Source organism: Melanostigma gelatinosum (assembly GCF_949748355.1).
Source record: "Melanostigma gelatinosum genome assembly, chromosome: 13".
In the NCBI taxonomy this organism is placed as follows: domain Eukaryota; kingdom Metazoa; phylum Chordata; class Actinopteri; order Perciformes; family Zoarcidae; genus Melanostigma; species Melanostigma gelatinosum.
Window position 1 is genome coordinate 20,753,884 of NC_136646.1, and position 25,500 is coordinate 20,779,383.

At 43.8% G+C, this 25,500-nt stretch overlaps 3 protein-coding genes across 3 annotated transcripts; 2 read left to right on the forward strand and 1 right to left on the reverse strand.

The window, feature by feature from the left end:
- Positions 1–2,607: 2,607 nt before the first annotated feature.
- On the forward strand, positions 2,608–5,233 carry pheta2 (PH domain containing endocytic trafficking adaptor 2; the record flags this gene model as incomplete). The annotated part of the gene is made up of 3 exons (XM_079281568.1): positions 2,608–2,691; positions 2,781–3,084; positions 4,818–5,233. The coding sequence occupies exons 1-3, from the start codon at positions 2,611–2,613 to the stop codon at positions 5,231–5,233; spliced, it is 801 nt and encodes a 266-aa protein (XP_079137694.1). The 5' UTR covers positions 2,608–2,610.
- A 4,990-nt stretch (positions 5,234–10,223) lies between these two features.
- mylpfa (myosin light chain, phosphorylatable, fast skeletal muscle a) lies at positions 10,224–14,572 on the forward strand. Its single transcript, XM_079281998.1, has 7 exons — positions 10,224–10,373; positions 10,944–11,042; positions 12,272–12,347; positions 12,448–12,552; positions 13,175–13,253; positions 13,347–13,395; positions 13,728–14,572. Exons 1-7 carry the CDS (start codon positions 10,371–10,373, stop codon positions 13,827–13,829), a joined length of 513 nt encoding a protein of 170 aa, XP_079138124.1. The 5' UTR covers positions 10,224–10,370; the 3' UTR covers positions 13,830–14,572.
- Positions 14,349–24,924, reverse strand: tbc1d10b (TBC1 domain family, member 10b). Its single transcript, XM_079281997.1, has 10 exons — positions 24,762–24,924; positions 22,770–23,828; positions 21,876–21,975; positions 21,665–21,772; positions 20,984–21,090; positions 20,761–20,875; positions 19,007–19,072; positions 18,737–18,926; positions 18,442–18,596; positions 14,349–18,298 (listed from the first exon to the last, which is right to left on the reverse strand). The coding sequence occupies exons 2-10, from the start codon at positions 23,807–23,809 to the stop codon at positions 17,396–17,398; spliced, it is 2,784 nt and encodes a 927-aa protein (XP_079138123.1). The 5' UTR covers positions 23,810–23,828; positions 24,762–24,924; the 3' UTR covers positions 14,349–17,395.
- Positions 24,925–25,500: the final 576 nt, after the last annotated feature.

Below are 25,500 nucleotides of genomic sequence, written 5' to 3' on the forward strand. Positions count from 1 at the left end.
TATGTAAAATGTAATATGTAAAATGGTAATCTGAAAAACACAATATATATGTATTGTGTTTGGTACTCAATCTTTCTTTATATATGATTTGTGTCAATTTTTAATTGGTTATATTGTAAAATATAGTATGAAGATGTTATCGTTACATAATGAGAATGTAATGCTTGATGACCAATGTCCATGACTGAAATGTTGTTCTTAAATAAATAGATATTCAAAGGCAATGACAGTGTGCAGGAATTCAACACATAAACACGGACACAGAACTCAACCTTTGACCTTCGGTTTATTACGGCCCCTGATCCAGTCTGTGGAGACATGCTGCACTGAATGTAAATCCCTGTAAATCTCTTCACCTTTGACTATTTTAGATTTTGAATTCCCTGAGGTCCTCGAGGATGAAAAGGATAAGTGTGTGTCAAAAATAAATACAACTGGCAAAAATGTAGCAGCCCATTTTCAAGAGGTCATGTTTCCTTACTTTTAATTTTTACAACACTTATTCCAATATAGAGAATAACAGAGAGAGCGACCGTTCGGCCATGGCATTGCTTTAAAAGCAGAGAAGGGAATTTGACACAACTGATATTTTGTCAGAAACAATTATTCATTATATCTGAAAAGAAGCTGCACATCTCCCTGAAGAATCACCCATCTAAGGGACTTTTGCTCTACACACCACCAGAGATTCAAATAAAACTCATCTGAAGTTTGAAAAAAAGCAATTTAAAATGCAGAAGTGAGAGAGCCAAAGCAAACACATCAGACCTCCACTTCAACATCCAGCATCTCACTTCCAGGTAGCAGTTGTTGTTGGTGACTGCTCGGTTCGGCTGATCCACTAGCTCAGGGTCGGCTCAAGCGGAGAGGAGAGAGAGAGAATATAATATGTCAGGATTTTGTTACAAGGAAGTGGGTCGAGTTATTTATATTTCAACGCTCGTCCTCTCGCACCCGAGGGAGAACCAGTGGTAGTAACCTGAAACCATATGTTCAAACATTGTCTGGTTCTGGATGCATCGAACTGGTAGAGAACAATTGGCTTCATGTTGAGGACCGGTGAGGACCACGAAGAAGATATCTGTAAATGTGAATAATGGAAAGACAGTGACCCTGTGAGGGATTCAACATTGGCAGAGGTAAGTCTGAGTCACTGTTTTCTATTCCATCACTGCTGTCTGAGTCACAACAACTATATGGAAGAAGGATGAGACATAAAAAGATTACTGTCACGATCATTATAACTTCAGTCGTTATTAATTACAACTTGTATGATTTGACTGCTATTGATTAAGTGTATTTGGAGTAACAGTATGGTCTTGGCTTTTAGTTCACTTAATAACACTGGTTTTAAATCCAAAGCCGAATGGATATTAATAGTAATTTCCTCAAAATGATATCCTAATACTACTATTATTATTAATTATTCGTGTTAATAATAATGATAATAGTAACTGAATTGAACTCAAAAGGAAAGTGAAAACGTTTTGTTAGGTTGCTTGATCATTTCAACCAATATTTAGTTTATAAAAATCCTGGATTTTTCTTTCTTTAATTGTTTTTAAATCTCCTTTTCTTTTGCCTTGTGTTTTGATGCTTTTAATGGTTTTATGTGAAGCACTTTGAATTACCTTGTTGTTGAAATGTGCTATACAAATAAACTTGCCTTGCCTTGCCTTGCCTTGGATTTCAAGAATATGTTCCAGTTGAAGTAAAAGTACCACTGTGTTAATGACAAAAGACTCCATGAAGAAGCAAGAGTGTAGCAGTATTACAAGCAAAGTGTGCTTTACGTATCGAAAGTAAAAGTACTCGTTTTTCATCAAAGTGGTTCTGTGACCTGAGAGCGCGGGCGGGTGAATATGAGTGAAGTAGTTCAGTCACGTATAAAGGGTCACAAGATAAATCTGAGGGGTGGAGAGGAAAATACAAAGTTCTCTTGGGTAAATTTTAAGTAACTTTACACCTCAAACGATTATTCAAATGAAAACATCAGAGAAGTTTAGAGGGTAAACGTCTCTAATAACGAATCAAACATATGTGGAACAAGACGATGGGACCCAAATATAAAGAGGGTCATAAGCTAAAAATGATTGAAGGAAAATGTGAATCACTACAATGATGAGAGGTCCTTGAGTATGCAGCCATAACTGGCCGCCCAAAATATAAAATATAATGCAGTTTGCTGCAGCAGAATGCGAGATTAGTGTGGACAGACACAGTGGTGCACACTCACTCACTCATGGACGCACACAAGCGATTGCATGAAGAACAAATGCAGATTGTGCATGAAGCTAACATAGCCAGTAAGTTACAGTCCAACAAAAGTTTAAAAATAGTGGAACAATAAAGATAAAGTGCTTGATTAAACTTATTATAGTGTATAATTACCTTCATGGGCCGGCTGCTGCTTTCAAACCTGAACTGTGAGGAGAGTTAGACGATAACTTCAAAGATCTACCGGATTGAAATGAATAGAAAACATATAATGGTTTGTAATTACAGTAAAATCAAGTCTTTATTTCTGGAATATGTTCTGACACATGTCATGCAGTTTTTTGTATTTTACATTCTGCATATAAAAGCACTTTCTCTTCTTCAGGTGTTGGGATGAAGCTCCATGAGAAGATTCTGACCCATTACCTTTCATGCACCTCCCCAGTAGATAAAGAGGGATATCTCTACAAAAAGGTTTGAATACACAAAAGACAGACACCATCAAGCGAATATTGGAGGATACTGTAATAATCCCGCTTTACTTTGACAAACGTTCCTCATAGAAAGAGAGAAATGCCACCTACCAGCGGCGCTGGTTTGTCCTGAAGGCAAACCTGCTTTTCTACCAGGAGCGTCCCGCTGACCGACACCTGCTGGGTGTCATCGTGCTGGAGGGATGTGCAGTCCGGCGCTCTGAGTCCGATGTACAGTTTGCTTTTTCCCTGGTGTTTGAAGGGCCGGGACTCAAAAGCTACAGATTTGCAGCAGGGGATGGTCAGACTCAAGAGAGCTGGGTGAAAGCTCTGCTCTCAGCCAGCCACTGTTACCTCTCCCTGCTGGTGAGAGACTTGGGGAGGCAGTATGAAGGTGTGTTCTGTTTCCTGCTGCCAAGATACATTTCTATAGACTGCAGTTTATGGGTTTTTGTGCCTTTTTCATAACTTTTGTCTTTTCTAGACTTATTTTTCTGGTGGTAAATTATATGATAAAATCAGTGCAACCAGCTCCAGCCAGCTGAGAGTTAGCTTAGCTTAGCATAAATAATCAAATCAGGGGGAAACAACTATCCTGCTCTGGCCAACGTGAAGGAAAGCCGCCTACCAGCACCATGATGCCGTTTTAAGTTGGTTATGTACTTTAAGCGGTTGCAAGGTGACAAGCAGAGACTTCAGGAAGTTACAGCTCCCAGCCAACATTGTTGTCAAGCACATAATCCCCTGTAAAACTGCAAATTGTTTTTAAACTTTATTTTTAGTAAAACAATCAATGTAGGATACCTTTAGTAATAATAATAATAATGCATATTATTTGTAACGCACTTTTCCTTAGAAAAATCTCAGAGTGCCACAGAGCCAGTACATAAATAACGTAGTAAAAAAACACAGTTAAAACATAGTTAAAACACAGTTAAAACACAGTTAAAACACAGTTAAAACAAACTATAATAAAATAACTAGTAAGCATAAAAAAACAGTGAATGAACAGAAACACAAAATAAATAACTGACAGTGATTCAGGTCAGAAACGCCTTCCTGAATAAAAAGGTTTTTAGGCCAGTCTTAAAAGAGACCAGTGTCTGTGTTGCCCTTAGATGGTCAGGGAGACTGTTCCATAGGCGTGGAGCTGCCGAGCCAAAGGCCCGGTCGCCCATGGTGCGGAGCTTGGTGCTGGGGACCCGGAGGAGCGAGCTGTCTGATGATCTGAGGGTGCGGGTGGAGATTTGGGGAGTGATGAGTTCTTGTAGGTAGGAGTGTAGTGAGTGTAGAATGGGTGTTATGTGCTCATACTTCTGGAGTCTCATCAGGATCCTGGCAGCGCTGTTTTGGATGTATTGCAGCTTCTGGATGTTCTTGGCAGTGATCCCAGTGAAGAGTGAGTTACAGTAGTCCAGTCTTGAGGAGATAAAGGCGTGGACGAGCTTCTCTGCATCTGACAGGATTAAAGTGGGGCGGAGTTTGGAGATGTTTTTGAGATGATAAAAGGAGGTTTTGCACAGGTGTTTTATATGGTCATTAAAGGTCAGGTATGGGTCAAACCTAACTCCCAGATTGGTGACTGTGGAGGAGAGGGGGATGACCTGACCGTCGAAGGTGAGATGAGTTATGGAGGATGACTGAACCTGGTGTGGAGTGCCAACAAGGAGGGCTTCGGTTTTGCTGCTGTTTAACTGGAGAACGTTGTTGGTCATCCACGCCTTTATCTCCCCAAGACAGGCGGTGAGACGTGACATGGCTGCAGAGGGGCTTGGGGCAGCTTTGATGTAGAGCTGTGTATCGTCGGCATAACAGTGGAAACACATCCTATGTCTGCTGATGACACGACCGAGGGGGAGCATGTAAATAATGAAGAGGGTGGGGCCGAGGAACGACCCTTGCGGAACACCACAGGAGCAGTCTGGACTTGCATCCTCCCAGTGAGACATAGTCAGTTTAGTGGGGCTGGTAGACTGTTTTTGTTTTCCGTTTCTCCCTGTTGTGCTAAGCTAAGCTAAACTGGCCACTAATTGCACCCAAACAACAGTGTGATTTCTCCGCCAAAACGTTTCCATTGCGAAAGGTGCTTGTATAGATATGTTAATATATGCTTATTTCCATCTGCAGAAGCTAAACAGCAACGAGGCTCTGGTGAGTCCCGTCACAGCTCCTTCTTCAAGCAGTCCACCACCAACTTCTCCTTCCCTGTGCAGCGGCCAACAGCTGAGGTCAGGGAGGGCAGAAGCTTCAGCGCCAGCACTGTTTTACAAGCACCGTCAATACCCACCAAAGCAGTGGCTAAAAAATCTCCTAAACTGTGGCCCAGGAGAAACGCTCACGTCACACCACTCAATGGACCGGCTCCTTTGTATGGCGAATGGCCTCTGGTGGGTTTTAATCCACTCGAGGACTTCAGCACACTTCATGATTATTATGGCCAGGAAGTGAAGAAAGCGAGAGAGGAATGGCGGAGGAGTCAACGAGCAGAAGAGGAACACATTGAAGAGGAACACATTGATGGAGATCTCATCGACCTGGGGTGAAAGAAAACCTACATCTCACTTCCATTTAAGAGGAAGTGAAAGAATGCGTGTCAAAAAGGAACTGAACCTGAAGTGTTGTGGGTTCAACTGTATATTTCAGAACATCGAGTTTGAGGCCCAGACACCTGTAAATGTGCTCAATGTTTCCTCCAGCTCATATGAGTTCAGATCATTTCTATCTTAGATTTGTCTTGATCCCAAAGTGTCCATGGCATGCATCAAAGAACAAGCAGTTATTTACATGGTGCAAATGATCATTTCATCCATGGTATAAAAATACTTCATGAAGAATCAGTTTGAAGCAGTGTTAAGCACAGTATTCAATATATAGTATATCAATTCTGTCGATCAAGATCCTATGATACAAACAAACTACTTTTTAGTTGAGAGCATAAAAGAAAACGTTACTGGAAGATTCACAAGAAATCATGACACAAATTTTACAATTTACATTTTGTCAAAACGTTAGCCATGAAAAAGTCTCTCTATCCTTGTTTGTTCTGCTACTTAACCTGCACACCTGCTAATAATTGCATTGCAGATGTTTCTGTACATTTCCCTCCTGAGCGGTATAGTATTCAAATGATGCCCGTTTGTATCTACGGCATAGAAAGGCTCTCTAATGCAGTATTAAGCAAATAGTATTATACCTTTTTATTGCATGAAGAATAAAAATTGTTGACTGAAATGTCTCATAATTAGTTGGTTGAGCCATACATATGTCATATAAAATAACATTCTGATGCACAAAATACAATGAGAAATTGTTTTTAGTCCAGATTGTGAAGTTTGCTACATTCCCTCTCATGACCTGATTCAGCATGTTAAGCAAGCAGTCTGCAGGTCCTTTGGAAAGCTATCTTTCTTCAGGAACATTGTGTTGAGTTAAAACCAACTCAACCTAGAAGGGTGTTGTCTCCTTTATACGCCGTGGAAAGTACAAGTGTCTACAACCTTCCCAGTTACACTTTACTCAAAATTTGGAGGGGGCCGAAAAATAACTAGGTGTGGCCACAAGGCACGGAAATGCCCTTCCCAAGGTCCTAGAACCTCAACCCTCATCCTCAGGTCCTAGAGCCTTGGAAGTGGGCTTTACCCCCACTAAAGCGGTCATTGCAGTTGGTTTGGTATCAGTCCCGAGTATCTAGGACCTTGGGAAGAGGTAATAAATTGAGATTTGTGGAATTAGGATCAGGATTAGGGTTAGGGTGATAGGAAGGTCTTGGGAAGAGGTAATAAATTGAAATTTGTGAAATCATGAATGTGATTTGAAGTTAGCTCACGAATGAGATTTTGAAGGGCTTTCATTTTGAAACGCAGTCTGTGCATCCATTTCCTCTCCGCTGCCGGCTGCTCTCCAATGTCTGTTGGAATCTTACTGCCACGTCCAAACAGAAGTAGTATTGAGTCCACAGGGTTACAGCAACTGAGCGGGGAAAAGTGCAGGTAAAGGTAACACGGTAGCAGATGTCGGTCCAGGTGACAGGAAAACAAATAACAGCGGCAATAAACGCAATAAAACAAAGCAGCATTGACAATCTGGCAACTGACGGGGTGAAAGGGGTTGGTTTATGAGCTGCAGAGCTGCTGAGGGAAAGTGGGAACAGGTGAGCAGGTGAAGATGGCTGAAAGGGGTTAACCTGATGGGCCCCTGGGCTTGTGCCCAGTAGGCCCCTTCAGTAAACCATCCATGTGTCTGGTGTCCAGGTAAAAGGCAAAGAAGGAGGAACCGGGGGATGTGGCTGGAAGAGATGGATGGAGAGAATGAATGTGACACAAGAGGTTTCCATTTCACGCAACAGCCCTTCTCCACAGCCCTAGATCTGTGACGTCAGTGGAGGAGGGTGAACAGCAGAGGGCGCTGCAGGCAGAGTGTGCTGCAGGGAAACACCTAGTGAAAGCAGCTTGGTTTACTCAGGAATAGCACAGTGATTTATGATGTAGAGACAAACATAATGCAGCTGCTGTTTTTGGGGGATTGACGGGGCCTTTAATTAAGTTATCCGCTCACTACAACAGGGTTGATTGTAATTTAAATTGAATCAACTGGATTAATTAGACAAAACAACTGCTCATGAGTGAAAAAAATATGTGTAACTTTAAAAAGCTTAATAGTCAGCCTCCTCCAAGTTCAATGCCAGCAGACTGAAAAAAAGCTAAATCTGACCTCTGACCTATTCTTAAAATCAATTGCATGCTGATTTGTGAAGCACAATGGAATCAAATAACAAAACAGGGCAACCTGAGGCCAGTAGGTCCTCAAACAGAATATTATATACAACTCCCTGACATCTGACATGTCACAAAGGTTCGCTGAGCTTGCGTTCCTCCATAGGACCAGCTGGGAGCTTCTCCACATTCCTGACCCTACAGACAGACACATTCCTGACCCTACAGACAGACACATTCCTGACCCTACAGACAGACATACCATCCACCTAAAAAGTGATAGATGGCTAAAGGGGAGCGTGGCGACACGCGTCACGTGACAGCAATGATCCTAAAAGTGTTCCACATCTGTATGGAAACACTTGTCAAGTCAGCAAACTGCAGCAGCAGACAGGTCTGTGACAGCTTATTCTCATGATGATAACTGTGAATTATATCGTGTACCAAATCGTATTTCAGGAATATCGAGGAGTTTAGAGAGAGAGAGCTATTATTTCTTCTCACAAAATGTCTTCATAGAACACATTTTCCTTTCCTCCTCAAACTTATTATTTTATTTACATTTTTCTTGTCTTTCATTTTCTCTTCTATGTTGATTTGTACCCGTTCTGTTTCTGTGCTGCTCTAACAGCAGCATATCCCTTCGGTGGATCAATAATTATTAGATAAGATTTTTCATTTTAGAGGTTTTGTTTGATATCGAATATAAAGCCAAAGTCTAAGACATATATTCATGTGATCGAGCATCTGTCTAAGATTGCACCTCTTCTTTAAAACGTCAGAACATATTTCATTCCTGTAAGGAGGTGTTAATGAGCTCGTGAACCTGGGGTCATAGGTCGCCAGCAACACAAGGGGAGGTCTGACGGCTATAGCGTCGGCTCTGGATGTCCTTAACACCAAAGTAAAGGAAACAGACATGACGAACAGACCATCAGTGTGGAAACAAACAATCACGACCAGAGAGCTGAGACAGGGAACAGAAATAAAGTCCTCCAATGCAGAAGATTAGCAAAGTTATTCATGAAATGGAAGCAGATTATCTCTGAGGTAAATTTGGAAACCTGAAACCTGAAAAAGCTAATGAAGGAAAGCATTTCGTTCTCAGGGCCCGGCGCATTGGCAGACTGTCCAGTTTATTTAGCTATTTTGGTCGAGGTCAGCTGTCCCTTTTATGCTCTTCTGGGAATGCAGCTGCTATCACCCTGCCGAGTAATCCCCGTGTATTTAAGGGGGAGGAATGGCGGGAGAGGTGTGTGTGTGTGGGGGGGGGGGTCGGGGGTCAAACAGGTGGGAAAGAGTTCACGACCAAACACACACCTTTGTAGTGATGAGAAAGCAGGACGGTCAGAGGTCAATGGTGCTTTCACTTGTCTGTCAGTTAACGACTAAACTCACTTCGTCCTCAAGAAAAACGAAACACACACAAGAAACCAACTTTTACATCAAATATTATTGATAAAGAAAACACGTGAAATGAGATGATCTGACACTTGAATGACTTTTGTAATATTTTTGGTGTATATAAAGTAAAAGTAGCTCCACCTCAACCAGCTGCAACAGTGATGTAATAATGTCAGATATAAGAGAATTTGTTATACTTTAGGTACAGTTTGCTGATCTTACTGTATTTTTACTGAATGCAGGACTTTTTTCTTGGTATTTTTATATTGTTGAACTGTTACTTTTACTTTAGATCTTCGTAATTCCCCCACTGCTGCCTTTGTATCTTATAGCACACGGTGAATTGTATTTTATATATATTTTTGGAGTATCTTCTAAATCAGGGCTTTTTTATTAATTTAATTCTGCTTTTATTGTTTTTTGCCTCCACAGTCTAAGATAATGATGCTAATGAAAAAAATGATGATTTTAAGGAATATTCTCAGTTATTTAACTTAATTCATGACATTTAATCAAAACTTTGAATCGTAACAACTAATTATGTACTTTTAAAAGTTGAGATTGGTGAAATTTTACGACTTAAATTGTAATTATATTCTTTTTGTATCTAGTTAATTGTCATTAATTAGATTAATACGTTATGTCAATACCCCAAATTAATTATAATGAATAAGAGGTAAAAAAGGAAAAAAGGAAAATGCATCAGGAAGTTACAGTATGTAATGTATTCTTATACACACACAATTCTGTGTGAGCATGCATATCCAAAGATAGATTTTCAAATTCACCCCAGTTATTTTAAATAACGCCGTGTGCAGTTTTTCAAAGACAAACTATAAATATTCGTTCTTCCATCTTGTTTGTTTTGTGTGAAGAGATATTTAGATGAGATGATACATTAGATGATCATAAATTGATACCCGGTGTTGAGCTTCCTCCATCATATCATTGATCATTGAGCATGAGCATCATTACAACTTAAAATTAGCGCGCGGAGCTGTGCACATACAGGGTAAGAGCTGCATCGGCTGCTGAGCGTATAGAACGCTTCAGTCCGTAATATAGCAATGGACATCACAAACCAAAAATAAAGTCAGCCAGTGGCCGCTGCTCCTCTCTGCAGGCAGATGGAGGTGGACAGAAGGAGGGTGGAGGGACAGTGTCCACCGGTCCAACAAGCATCTATGTACCGAATGTCCTTATTAGTCCACGTGGGACTGCAGACCTGCAATATGGTCCCCCAGCTATCAGGTTTACTTAATTCCAAGACTCCTGGGTCTATTTCTGATCTCTTGTAAGGTGATACGCTCCCCCGCCATGCTGTCTCCTTCCCTTTAGCCATCAGTTCATCCCTGACCATCCTCTTGCTCTCTCTCCCCCCCCCCCTTCTCTCTCTCCAGCTCACCCTCTCTCTCCTTTTTATCCCCATCCAAACTTGAGGCTGTGGCTAAAGTTAGACCGGCCTGCGGCGGGGTATATAAGCCTCCGGGGATGTCCGTAAAATGCGGCTTCACACTGTCTTCTCCTCCTTGATCAGCCAAACCTCCACTCATACCGTCTCAAGATGGTGAGTACCAGGTTTTCCACATCTCTGCACTCTTCTGATGGAAATATCAAACCAACCCCATGGATTAACTCTTATCCGCATTTTTTTTTGTGGCAGCTTGAAATAATATTAACTTAAAGGAGATGGGAGCCTTTGTCATCACTTCCAGTGAATCGTTTTTTGTGGATTTCTGGATAATTGCAGTTGTTGATGCAGTTTTAAGGATGCTTGGGTTGTTAAATTCTAGTTTGCACTTCAGATTGCATGCGAAACTCAAACATCTGGAGGATAACAAAACAACCCAAGTGCATCTCATGTTCTCAACCTGGAGGTTATGACCTCTTGACAGAAATCTGAGGGACAATTTTGACATCTGTTTTTGTAGTTTTACCCTTTTTGGCTTCTAACAATTACTCAAATGAAACAATGGGAATGAAAGATGTTCATAGGAGTAAATCCCTATTTTTGGTGGATGTATGTGAACGTATACATCGTTTAATCTTTAGGGGCCACAAGCCAAAAAGGTTTGGAACTCAGTAGCATGCCTGTGAGTTTTTTCTTCAGGTTTTCACTCATGTGTTTGTCCCCCAGGCACCAAAGAGGGCAAAGAGGAGGCAGGCAGCAGGAGACAGCGGTTCCTCCAACGTGTTCTCCATGTTTGAGCAGAGCCAGATTCAGGAGTACAAAGAGGTGAGGTTCGTCCGGCCACACAGCGACACTCCGTGGCTGCAGGAGCGCCTCGTTTTCTACTGTATGAGCATCAGGGAGCAGCCGACGTCTGCGTTTCCTCGTTAATGGACAGACACATAGATGTAAAGAGCCTGAATTAAAGCTGCTTTAACTTCAGTTACATTTCTTGGACCAAATCAGCTCTTGGATCCATTTTCACAGCAGTTGCTATTTATCTTCTCCGCTGACAATTCAATCAGCACATGTCATTAGGAGGAGCTCTGAAAAATATCTGTCACCATTTGAAGCTCCCCACATATTGACACCCCCCCCCCCCCCCCCCAAACTCCCAGCTGCCACTCAAACATATTTTTAAGGCTGAAGGCTGCGAGGCCCAGCAGAACAACTGGACCTGTGTTGTGATGCAGATCAGAAAATGTGAGGAAAGAAAAGAGGACAGTTGATGTTTTCATGCGTGTTTAATCTCTATTTAACGTCATTTAAAAAGCAGAGACAGACCAAAAGGAGAAAAGAGGACGTGTGAAGGGTCTGTGTTGGGGTTCAGTAAGGTCAGGCAGATTAGATTTGAAACGGCCCTGCTGCCAAGAGATTGGATAAAGATGGTGTCGACGTTTTTAATGTGTTGCCAACGGATATGTGCTGGCGACAGAGGAAACATGCCTCCTGCGATAAGTGATATGGGCGTCTTCCTTCAGTGCCACTTTGGGAATGTATGACACGATGATTGCGGTGATCTTAGCACGTTGCACAGATGAAAAGATAGCAGGGATGTGTTTCGTATACGTCAGAGTGAGGGCAAGTGTGTGTGAGTGTGTGTGTGTGTGTGTGAGAGAGAGAGAGAGAGAGAGAGAGAGTAAGAAATAGGAAGGCAGGGGGAGAGATGAGGAATGAGTTCTAGTTCAAGAGATTACGTTTCAGAGTGGATCAGACAGCTGTTCCCTAATGATGCTTTCCCAACTGAACATGTAAGGAAAGACTCGGGGCTACCTTAAGCACCCCCAGCCCCTCCTCACCCCCTCACCCCCACCTCCCACCCACACCCCACAAGGCCACCACAGTCAGAGTGGACTTTTCGGGTGCAGCCTTTTTCTTGCACAATATCCTCTGACAGCATTGGTAAAGCCCTGCGTCACAAGTGAGGACAGAAGAGTCCCTGAAAGAGGTCTCACCTCATCGGTTTTAAGTGTTTCCTTCAAGTGATAAACACAGTCTGCTTCTCCTCTTTGTAGGCTTTCACAATCATTGACCAGAACAGAGATGGCATCATCAGCAAAGATGACCTCAGGGACGTGCTGGCTTCATTGGGTGAGCGCTGTTGGGATGAATCTACAGTGGAAAAGCGTGCGTGGCTACTTGTTTCATGGTCTCTTGTACTGATCCAAATGTATTTTTGGATCCTGTTCAGGCCAGATCAACACCAAGAATGAGGAGCTGGACGCCATGATCAAGGAGGCCAGCGGCCCCATCAACTTCACCGTCTTCCTGACCATGTTCGGAGAGAAGCTGAAGGGTGGGCGTCTCATTTTCAACAACTCTTTCTCCCAAAGTGTTTTACGTTATTTACATTACGATGTAGACATTCAGTCGACAGTGGACTCAAGTACTCTTCCTCGTATAATTGTGAGGTACTTGTAATTGAGTATTTCCATTTTCTGCTACTTTAGACTCGACAAAGTTTCAGAGGGAAATTTGTACTTTTTACTCAACTGTATTTATTTACAATAGTTACTTTTAAGATTTCATATGCAAAACATTTCGTCAGTTTATAACATATGCTGCATTCTTACAGAGTAAACTACCCAACAGTGTCGGAAGTGGTTCAAATAAGCTCTATTGCGGCCAACTGCAACATTAAATGGCTGCTTACATATCAATAGATCCAAAAATATTATAATATGCACAATAGGTTCTTTAAGATTTGGATGCAGGGCTTTTTACCCACAATGGGGTTATGAGACACTGGACCCCTGGGCACAGACATGCAAAGGGTGTTTTGGATCTCTTGTCGTTGTTTTGCATCTCTTTTTGTTCGTTTTCAGCATCTTTTTGGTAGTTTTGGGTCTCCTTTTCATAGTTTTGCATTACTCTTTAGTAGTTAGGGTTAACTAACCTCTCTGTCTTGTCCTCGTCAGGTGCTGACCCCGAGGACGTTATTCTTACCGCCTTCAAGGTCCTGGACCCCGAGGCTACTGGAAGCATCAAGAAGGAATTGTGAGCAACCTATTTAATAACGATTTCAACGTTATTCACGCATGTCCAATTCATTGTTTGACACCCAAAATCTTGTCTGTTCACTCATTCCAGCCTTGAGGAGCTCCTGACCACTCAGTGCGACAGGTTCAGCAAGGAGGAGGTAAACTCACTGCAGAACTGCACGTTTTTGGCAGACTGGTCTTATATTCAACATATTCTGAAGCACTAATAGTCAGACAATCATCCACCTGTAACATATAGATTTGCTTTTAATGCGTCAATTCGTTAATTCAAAATATTCGAAATAAGTGTTACTTGGGCTAAAAACGAAACGGTTTCGTAGAATAAGCTTCTTTCAAGTGGGAGCTCTCTGTAACAGCGAGTGGATAACTTGACCGGTATCCCAAAAACATGCTGCATTCTTTTGAAGAATATCAGTGCAGCTACATTCTAACGCCATGCTGAATATCCATCCTTCATTCTCTCCCTCAGATCAAGAACATGTGGTCCGCCTTCCCCCCAGATGTTGCCGGCAACGTAGACTACAAGAACATCTGCTACGTCATCACACACGGAGAGGAGAAGGAGGAGTAAAGAGAAAGCTAGAAGACATAAAAGACAGCAATCCCTTTGCTTTTCTGCCTTCCCTGCCCTCTTCTTTCCTCCTCTTCCTCCTCGCCCACCTTCTGTGTAAACCCATGTGCTCAGCCGTTCGTGGTCAAACCAAAGACTTGTCACAATGACACATGAGAGGGCTGATGCCCATGGGGCGTCTATGTTTGCTTATGGGGAATAGGGCCGATCTCCAATAAAAGGATTCTGTAACATCATTTCCATCCACAAACTTTTCTCAAAAACCTGCTCTTTCCTTGCAACCGTCTTCTGTCTTCTCACCTCTATACCTCTGTCTGTCCTGTCACGTCCACGAGGTGTGTGCATGAACTGTGTCCCTCTGAGAAGACAGGTGTACTGCTGGGGGGGGGGGGGGGGAGAACACAGTGAGAGGACCTCATTCTACATATTGAAGACGTCCTCTAGGGTGTAAAGGGGGGAGAGGAGGGGGAGCAGTTGCAGGTTAGAAAGGAACAAGTTGCCTCCTTAAAGTGACGACAACTTGTCTTCCTTGAAAGGTGAAAAAAAGAACAAAAAAAAAAAAGATTGAAGGAGGGGAGAGAAAGGGCCGAAAGAAAACATTCAAGTCTTCGATTTCTTTCCCTCTGCTCCTTCCTGCAACCATTAAATCCTCTTTTTTTCCATAAGCTGGACTCTTCCTAGCCTTTCCTCTGTAAAAATAAAAAGGGACAAACTGTGAATAAAATCTCTTTGCTTTTGTACAACAGTGTCTCTGTTCAGTGGCTCTGTGCGAGGAACCCAGTCCGGTGGAGTAAATATCAGAATCCCTCCTGAATATAGAGCGACATCTAGTGGAGCGTCTTGACATCTGGATGTACAAATAAGAGCCCGAGATGTAAATCTGATCCACAGCTTCATATACATAAATGACTAAAGCAATGAATGCTGGTTAAAAATAAATGCATCAAAATGTATGTTTCTAATAATACAGCAGATCTCAAGGTTCAATTCATCACGACTATTACATCGTCCACATTCAAACACAGAGAAAGACAAAAACAAGATGATTTAATATATTATGGTTTATTACTCAGCACAAATGTCATTATCATCATCATCAATTAAATACATCAGTTGTAGATCTGAAGGAATGAATTCAATTAGCTATATGATTTTTATTTCACTTTCGCCAGAGAGTGACAATGTAAACTTAAAAACACAACAGATGTAACGGCATGGGGAGAACATAACCAGCGGAGACGCTTCTTAAAACATTTGCATTAGTGGGAAGTCATCCTCGATCAAGAACGACGCTTTCGGGATCGCTGCAGAAATGCACAACGGACCTGATAGAAACGGGCTTCGATGTTGCAGTGCTGACTCCACAAGCTTAGCGAGATTATTCGTTTTGATCATCGAGGCATCTCGAAGCCCTCTGAAATAAGAGACATTACATTATCGCCAAGACATGAGCGGCGAGGATGTATTGCTCATGAAATATTGTAGCCCACGAGACAGATAGTGTGCCCAGAAAGAAAACCTTCTGCAGCACAAAATCCATTTCTTCCCACGAGACACCAAACAGATCCTCGCGATCGGTTTGGTGAAAGCAGTGCTGCTGTCACCGCACACCATCAACAGTCGTGATGGAGGCGGGTTTGCATAGATGAGTCCAGGTTATCCTCACCAACACGACACTAATCTGTGCCTGTGAATGCACCGGTGTCAAAGGGAAGGGGGGGGGGGGGGGGGGGGGGGGGGGCTTGTAAAAACCTGAAGTGAAAAACAATGAAAACGCAGTTGACTACACAAAAGTCCCTCTAATCCTCAACTACAAAAACAGTACAGTTAAAGAGCATCAATGTTTGCTTTTTTTTACACTAACTACCTGGCACTATTCATCGTATACTGATGGGGTTCAGTGCGGTTGAATGTATGCATAAATACAGTACAGAACACTGAGTGTAAATAGGTTAGGGAGTTAGTCCAGAAGTCATCATGAATGTTACAACACAACCTGGTGAGACAGACACACTCAAGATCTCCAATTAAAGAACCGTTCAAAGCTCAAGAATCACTTCTTAGTATATTATACAGTACGATTAAGACCTTCAACTCCCAAAAATGCTGCCTGAATCATCTCACGGTTTGTTCTTTCTACTCAAGTCTATTTAATACTGCGCTTCATTAAACCGGAGACTCGTGAACCTTTTGCTGACCTCGCCAACAGTGACGGTAAACTTAAAAACTTAAATAAAAGTGAAGACGTGCGTCGTGTTTGTCGTGTAGAAGCAGAGGACTTGGCGTGCAAAGAAAATAAATCAAAATGATCCCCCTGCGACCACACCGCGTAGTCGGCCATCGTTCCAGTCAACCAGGTGTCTCTTACTCGCATAGAAAAATACTCGGATGCAAAATAATAATAATTCATAATATACTATATTTGATTAAATTAACCACTTTGTACATAAATACACCAGAACCCGAAGGTCAAAGTTGAGAGGTTAATGCTACGTTGGCACACCTGGCACCTCCAGTCAAGTGGCTTCCTATAGGTCCTCCAGGCAGACGTCTCTACGTCACCGACGTCCACTTCAGTGCTACTTTGTGACCAAATCACAAGTGCAAAAAAAAATCTTCCTTCATTCTCTTTTAAGATGCCTGAAATCACATTCTAGTGGGTTCGTTACCCATGCTGAAATTTGGCTAAATAAAAAACACGTACGTAGGATTTTGTTCGTCAAAAGCAAAATAATACTAATTTGATAGATTTGGTCTGCATTGCAAGTTTCCACGCAACCAGTTTATCAATTATGTTGCAAAAAAAATCAACCTCGGACACAATCAATTTAAATAAAAATAGTAAAAATGCTCCCGGTGTTTTCTTTTGTCAGAGACAGAAACACTTCATGGCTGTATTCTTAATGTTCTCCCTCTTTTCGTCCTTGTACATCGCTCCAATTCCCGCTTCAGGTTTATTCCACTGCAAGAAGAATTTGGGATAAATAAAAAAAAAAGAAGCAGCTAGAGGGAGACTGAAAACAGGGAGGCCCCCCCCCACACACACACACAGTAACACATTTCACGACACTACTAAGGCACACACTCACTCACAACATTTAACATGACAATAAATACATCCTCAACAACATTACCAGCATTTCTGCCTTCAGTGCCTGTGTTTGAGACGACTTCAGAGGTTTTCTTTTCTTTTTGTCGCCGACATCGAATGAGTCCACGACGAGAGACTGCCATCAATCGGATTAAAATAATAAAAAGAAAAGAAATAAGGACTGTGATCTGTGATTCACAGTCCGTGCTCCAGTTGAAAAAACAGCTGACTTAAACCTGGTGAAAAACAAAGCATTGAGCATAGGGGCCAAAAAGCCCCCCGAGGTGCTGTTAAAACCATGATCCAGTTTTCTCCCCATAGTCCCGGGACTACATTAAGTCTTTGAAATGACGCGTTAGGAAGCCACCCCGTGTATTTGTATTGATCACTCGTTCTGTGTCTGGGGGTCTTTTGCTCCCCTGACCTCTTTTTGTTTCGCGTCCCTTTTCATTATCCTGGAATGACGAGTGGGGAACTAGGCCGAATCTCTCGCTGCTGCAGCTCCGTTCTTGTCCTCTACTTCTCCTCCCCGTTTGTCCTTTTTCTTCCCCCCTTTCTTCTTCTCCTTCTCCAGCCTCTCTTTCTCCTTCCTGAGCCTCTCTTTCTCAGCCTTGTCCTTTTCTTTCTTTTCCTTCATTGTTTTCTTCTCGTCTTCCCTTTCCTTCTTCTTGTCTTCTCTGCTCTTCTTCTTCTTCTTCACCTCTTCCTCTCCGGTTGCGACGTCAGCCGCTGGCGCCGCTTCTTTTTTCCAATCTGGAATTGGCGGAAGCGGGGTGTTGTTTGCTGTCGGAGAGGGGAGGGTGGGAGTGATCTGCTCGGAGACGATCTTAGGGGAGGGGAGAGTGGTGGGCGGTGCTGCTGTGCTTTGTGTCGGGGCCGAAGCGGTGGGAGGGCCCTGTGCTGAGGTGTCTGAGGAGGAGGCCTGAGGAGGCCCACATGAGGAGCCAGATGCTCCTCTGACTAAGGGGCTCCGAATGTGGGGTACCGGTGCCCTCTGAACGGCCCCTGGAGGAATAGGTGGTTTATGGCTGGGGCTGGATGACTGATGCGTCAGGCCCTCCATCCCCGAGGGGCCCGAGAAGGAGCTCTTCTTGGATCGGAGGTGGAAGGGAGCCTTGGACCTGCGGAAGCCAGGGAGTGAGAGGAGGCTGGAGGAGGCCCTGAGGGGTCCCGGCGGCGGGATCGAGCTTCCCAGGAAGGAGAAGCTGCCGCCGGAGCTGATGGAGGAGGCGCGGCGCTTGTACTCGAAGATGGCCCTCGTACCGTGGAGGCGGCGGCCGGGCTGGTGAGTCAGCTCCCCTCTGGACTCCCTCCACTTCCTCACCTGGACGTTGCACTCCCTCTCTATGAGCGACTCCGTCACCGGGAGGATGATAATCTGGACCACACATGAGACGAGACAGACAGAGGAAGTGATGATTACTAGACTGGGCACTACGGGACAAAGTGACTCACACCTCGTGTCGCTGAGTAAAAACAGAAGCAGCTTTTGTTTATGTCCGAGAAGAGAGAGACACCCACCTCCTGTACCAATATCTCCTCTCTGATAGCGTCGGGTGAGATGTTCCTCAGACGCTCCATGGTTTCATACATGCCCTGTACTTCCCGCAGTTTATCCACAGAGCCGAGCATCTGTTTCAGGAGCACCATTCCCACACGAAACACTATCTTCACCCCTACAACCAGAGAGCAAAACGTTTCTACTCCAGCAAGTATAAATATTGATCCAAATTCTTATTATACCGTTAGAATTCATCACCAACTCGAGGTAAATATAAACAGACAGCAGCTGGTTTGATATGGATGTGACTGGTACCTTCACAGAAGAACATGTCCCACACACGCAGTACGCTGGCCCACGGCAAGGTGCGAGAGAAGATGCACATGAACCACTCAGTCATGTAGAGAATCGGGTCGATCTTGAACTTCTTGAGATGACGGTACGCCATCGGACACGTACGCCGCAACAGGGAGAAGAAGATCTCCCCGTCCAGCTGGATCGCCTCCTAAAAACACAGAAATCACGGCGTCGATAAAGCTGAGAAAAACCGACAGGACGTTCTGACAAAAGAGTTCTGTCACTCACCAGTCCAGCGCTGTAGTAGCCGGGAAGATACTTCTCGCATATCTGGACGAGGCACCAAAACGCTTGCTGTGAAAACAGTTTAGGTTATAATGAGACCGATAACTGCATCAACGCCCACTTTTCTCTTTCTTCCTTCTTTTGGAGATATATAGTGATGTATGAAAACAATTATATCAACACTTCCTGTCCTGCTAAACAGAGAACAGCGTCGAAACGTTAGATAAATACACTCCAGCAACTGTGTCATTAGGAGATAAAACCTGCAGCTACTTCAGTATCACTACATCAGATCAGAACACCTTCACGCAGACACCCGTTTACATCAGGGACCGACTGATCTCAGGTTTCAAACCGTCCGATGAGGCAGGTCTGTGCGGTAACCTTGCTGTAGAAACGTCGACCGAGCAAAGCAGCTGTAACCCGAGTCCTGTCTGCAGCACGGACGCTTGATATTGTTTCGGTAGGAGGAGGAGGCATGGCTGCGGCTTTTCTCTTTTTTTTTTGTAAACCTTTATTGACACAGACAACGTGCCTTCAGGGCCTTTCTCTCCTTGGATACATACGCCGTTATGTTTAGGAAAATATCTTGTGGTTCAAATAAACACCTTCTAGCACATATTTATTATTTATTTATTATTTATTATTTATATTTATATTTATATTATATTAATTGCCCACTTTTCACACACACACATACATTATTATATTAATTGCCCATTTTTCCCGTTTTTATGTGTATTGAACGTCCCTATGTGTATTGAATGTTTTATTGTAGTATAGTATATGTTTTAACTAGGATATCTGTCTTTACCTAGCCTAGGAAGTGTTTTATGTTTTATGTGTCGTGCTTGCACTTTATGTTCCACCGTGGGAGAGTGGGAAACGTAATTTCGATTCCTTATATGTCCTGACATGCAAGAAATTGACAATAAAAGCTACTTTGACTTTGACTTTGACTACTTTGACTTTGACTTTGATACATCACAGCCAGCGGTGGAAAGTAAATTTACTCAAGTAAATGTACAATTATGAAGTTCTTGTACTTCCATGTTCACTCAAAGGGATATTTCTCTGTGTAAAGGGACGATTGATTTACTGCTACATTCAGATGTATTAATACATGCACCGTGGTAAGGACCTAGAACAGTGGGTGTGCGCATGAGCTTGGTATGCACTTTAGTATTTGCTGTGTGGTGTTTTTAGCTGAGCCCACTCCAACTAACCAAACACACGAAACCACTGTCCCAGTGAATTTAGCTTTAAAAAAAATGTCTGTGAGAACATGATGGAAACTAAAATATCATATTGTGATGAGATTTTAACCACATATATATCCAGTAGAACTAAATTAACTTGCTGTAGAAACGTCGACCGAGCAAAGCAGCTGTAACCCGAGTCCTGTCTGCAGCACGGACGCTTGATATTGTTTCGGTCTGGTCTCATGAAGCATCAGCAGCGTGTGCTGTCTGCTACTATTTTTAATTTAGCGCTTTGTTTCGTTTTCTCGCACGCCCACTCTCTCTGAAGTGATGTGTCCAGCGAAGAGCGACAAACAGGAAGCGCGAACACGCTTTAAAACAAAAAACATGTCGTGAACCGCACCGCGTGGTGTGCTACGTACTGACGCTAACTCGTCTTCCCGAGGGCCCGCTGGTCTGGAATCACGTTGGAGATTATTTTGTCTCATGTGAAATCACGCAGCGGGTATTTGACCTACGATACAGTCTCGTGTGACGTGTGAGAACCTGTCTCACCTCAGCCGGCATATGCATGAGCAGCACCGCAGCCACCGGAGCCTGGGCCTGGCAGTAGCCCTCGTCAGGCCTGTAGACGGTGTAGGCCTTCAGGATCCGGAACAGATCCTGCTGCCTGCAGGAACAAACAATGAACTTATTTGAGATGCATGAATTATGCTTCAAGTGTAAACCTTTTTAATGCAGCAACAGATTAGTCAATCCTGTGTTTGTTTTTTTTTACCCGTGGCCACCGCGAGCAGCAAACATCTCATGGAAGGGAAATTGTCTGTGGAGATCTTTCTCTATAATGTCCAACCATTTAGCTTCTCCCTGCTCTCTCTCCAGCTCCTGCAGGGGAAAAAAAAAAGACAAGTTTTAGAAAAAGTTCTCATTAACTCATGGAGTCAGTTTCCAAATTAGCCATCACAGTGGATTAGACAGGAAAGCCCTGTATGAAAACACATTTGAGAGTCAGACAACACAAACAACACTAAGCAGACTGCTGGGACCCAGATCAGACCCCCCCCCTCCAACGTGGACACATAGGCCGGCAGGCAGGATTACCGGTCCTGATAAGAGGCTTACAGCTTGCCAGGTCTGCGCCTGCGCCCTTTCAGCACCCCTGGAGCTGAAATTGCCCGGCTCAGCCACAACTTCCCATTACAATTGTCCCCACTTAGAGGCAGATACTCAACCAAAATACTGAAGCTTCTTCAATGTCCTTAAATATTCTGAACACTGCTACAACCAACTGAATACAAAGAGAGAGCGAGAGCGAAAGAGAGAGAGAGACGAGTTCAGGCCTGAATCCATGTGTAATGAACTGACACAATCTCAGACCTCATGTTTTTTTGTTGTACCATTCACCGCCTGTGCTAAATTGTAAAATGTTGATAAAAAGAAAACATGGTAACAGTGATACCTCAAATTTTCCCGGGTTGGCATCCAGGAGCTCTTGGCTGTTGGACAGCAGCTGCCAGGCTTTGGATCTGAGAGAAGATGGAATCCCCTTCCTGCAGCGCAACTTCACCTTTAACGCACAAAAAGGACACATGGGGCATCAGCTCAGGCATTATGTCAAGTATGACCAATCCAAGTATACGTAAAAACACAACTGAAAGGCCGATGCGTACCTTCGGGAAGCGATGTTTGATCCATTTATCCCAGTTGTGGAACATATCGAGCCATTTCACCTCCCTTTGTCTGGCGACTTCAACTCGAACTTCCTTTTCACTATAACGTGAGCGATATAAAATGACTCCATCACTGACAGAAGTGGGAAGTACTCGTTTTCTTTTCACACCTCTACATACTGCACCACGATATGTTTCGACATTCTAATCTCGTTGCACAAATGAATTACCTCGCTCTCTGTTTCACATCAGTTTGCACAATGTTATGATGAATTGATCAGATACAGAACAACATTGACCAGAATTCACTGCCACTAGTGACGGGCAATCTATATTCAACAGTGGAAGAGCAATTAGCTCGTCAGAAAAAGTAGACGCAAAATCTGACAGAAAAAGAGAGGAAGAGAGCAGATGGGCGTGAGAGGTGACACCACAGAGACACACAGTCAGTACACATTGAGTCACAAAAACGCTCTCAGCATTATCTGAGTCAGACCAAGGGGAGATAAAGGATGAACAGACATGTTCAGAGCAGCAGAGAAGAAGACAGGAAGGCGAGGACTATCCCTTTGGGGCAGATGGATGACGGACCGAATGAGATGTTTGAAGCAAAGTGACCGATTAAAAGGAAGATAGGCAGGATTTACATTTATCTGTGGAAACAGATTCTGTGGCCATAATCTAATGATGTCTCATAATGCATATAGTGTAATGTCTAAATTAAGCTTAAAATAAAGAGATGGATTTTTTTCCCTTCTTCAAACAGCTACAATGAATAACCATCTCTCAGTTCAGAATATCTCAGATTTATCCATGAGACATAATGACTTCACACAGTGATCAATATTTTGCACAGTGGACGGGCGCTTCATTAGTTGATGTCATAACACTCACCCTGTTTCACTGTACTGATTCCCACCTAGGAAGCCATATTTATCCGTGCGTCTGACAGCCATGCCATTGACCTCCGAGTCGGAGCCCACAGAGCTGCCGTCCTCTCCCAGCCCAGACAGAGACTCCAACGTCCCCGACATCATGCTGGCTGACTCTAGGTAGCTGAGGGTGTCAGGGGCCGGCCGGGGTTTGGGCAGCGGGAAGGCAGGGGCTGGCTCTTGGATCAGTGGGACAGTCGGGCTGGGGTGTTCGGCTCTGGTGGGGGTGCTGGGCGGTTCTGCTTGCCCTGCTTCAATGAGAGTGTCCGGCTTTGGGGAGACGGGAGGAGGCTGACTTTCAGGGTTTTGTGCTTGTTGAAGTGGCTGAGGTTTCTCCTGTTCAGCTGCTGCTGATGCCGTATCGGCGGATTCTGCAGGAGCAGGCGCAGGCGCTGGATTAGGAGCAGGAGCAGGCGCTGGATTGGAAGCTGCAGCGATTCGGGGTTGTCCCGCTGTAAAATGACCATCTTCCATGACAGGATTTGGAGTGTGTGTGACATGCACATTGGGGTAGAGATTAGGACCAGGATTGAGATCAGGAGAGGGGGATGCCTGATGCACTTCGCTCTGAGCTGATGGCTCACTTGAGAGTGCCGGGGTCTTTGTTTCAGTATTAAAGAGCTCTGCACCTGGTGGGTCACTGGTCATTGTTTCCTGCTTCATAACATGAGCTCTAGTCTCTGCAGCTTTCCCTGCTGAGTCCTCCGTCTGTGGAGCAGCCTCGTGTACCAATAATGCGAAGGGGGTCTCAGCAGTGAGTTTGGGAGGACTCAAGGATGGCGGGGGAGTAAAGAGTGAACCCCCCGACTGCGCTGCAGGAGTGTTTCCAGTCATAGCTTTGTCATTGTAGAGGGAAGACTTGGGCGAGGAGGTCTCCTTGGCGGACTCTGGAGCAGGGCTGTTGGTAGCAGGGTGCGCTGAGGAGGATGGAGAGATGGATGGAACTGCATGAGGATCACCCAATGCAGGGGGTGATGGGGATAGGGTGAAGAGTTCGGCCATGATGCAGCTCTGATCTCTCCTTTACAAATTGAGAGAAAATGAAAGACATCCGTTTTCTTTTGCTAGAGAGCAGCTGTCAGTTCAGTCAATAAATAAAACCTACAGCTTGGATCATAAACCGTTTATTATATAGAGGATAGAGATGCAAATCATGTCAGCAACAAGTCAGGACCCTGGCAACTTTAAAAAGGTCAACGCTTGATGCAACAGATGACTAAAGTGTATGAAAATCTTTGAGCTGTTTTCTATAAAGCATAAGCGCAGAGTTCCTCTTCTTAAAATTAGATCAGAGAATACAATAGGAGAAGCAGCAGACTGTCAGCCGTATAACTCCAAGCCACTGTCAGTGGTTTTACTTGTAACTTCAAATGTGATGTTTTTGATGTATTATTTCTGCAAATAATGTAACAAGCTCTATATATATATATATATATATATATATATATATATATATATATATATATATATATATATATATATATATATCCATACATACATATACACACACATATACACACACACATATCGTTTACAGTAAAACTACTTTACGATAAACATAAAAGCATACAACTCATCACACCAGAAAAACGCTGACATCTGTTTCTTCTACAGATATAACAGTGAACTGACATTTAACTTTATCAACAAAACATCGTGATCCAGTACTTTGCTGATAAAGCAGGTTAATCTGTGTATCGTGGTGGTTCCAGACAGCTATTGGTTTCATGCTAGCAGATAATAACACCAGACACTTTGTTGTCATATCCTCTCTCTCGAGGCCTTTCTCGAGGCGACTCAACTTCCCGATTCAGCACACAGGAGCGATGTGGCTAATAGTCAACACCATCCCTCCCTCCCTGAGTGCTGCCAGGCCCTGGCCGAACAGCGTCCACGGCCTTGTCCACCCCGCTGCCCCAGTCAACCGCAACTTCAGCTCGGCTGCTCAACTCACCCACAACCGGCGTGTCACTGTGATCCGTCCGCCTGGATAGCCAGGGGGGGTTCCTACCCGTACGCTCCCCCCGCCACTGCTCCGGCTCCGCAACCTCCTCGGTGAAATGAAACAACGAAAAAGGGCGAGACCCGGGACCAGGTACCGCTGAACGGGGGCGAGGACCTGGAGACGCAGACGCCTTGCAATCGGCGAGCTCGCTGTCTAAATTACTAGCTAAGCTAAGTTAGCTTGTTTAGCCTAATGCAACTATTAGCATTAGCGCCGATAGCTGTTTCTGTTAGCCTAGCTAGCTAGCCGAATGTTTCGGTTACCTCAGTTAGACATGCGCACTTGCTGCGACAATTCTCGCCAACCTTCTAAAGCATAATTTTCATTCTGAAACAAAAAGGACTTTCTTTGTTTAATGCACCCCAGCACAGCGGTGTAGGGTACATCCAACACCAGCAGCCTGCATTTCCTACTGACAGCTACGTGCGTGGTCTCGTCAATGTCGTCGTGCACACGCGCACAGGCGCCTCCCTTCCACAGCAGAAAAATGCTATTGTACACAAACGATGCATTATGCATTATACACAGTGGTGGAAAGTAACTAAGTATATTTACTCAAGTACTGTACTTTATACACTTTTGAGGTTGTTTTTTGAAACTTTACTTTCCTGGAATATTTCTATTTTCTGCTTACTCCACTACATTTCGGATGGAGATGTAACGTGAAGTCTTACTTCAACACTGATAG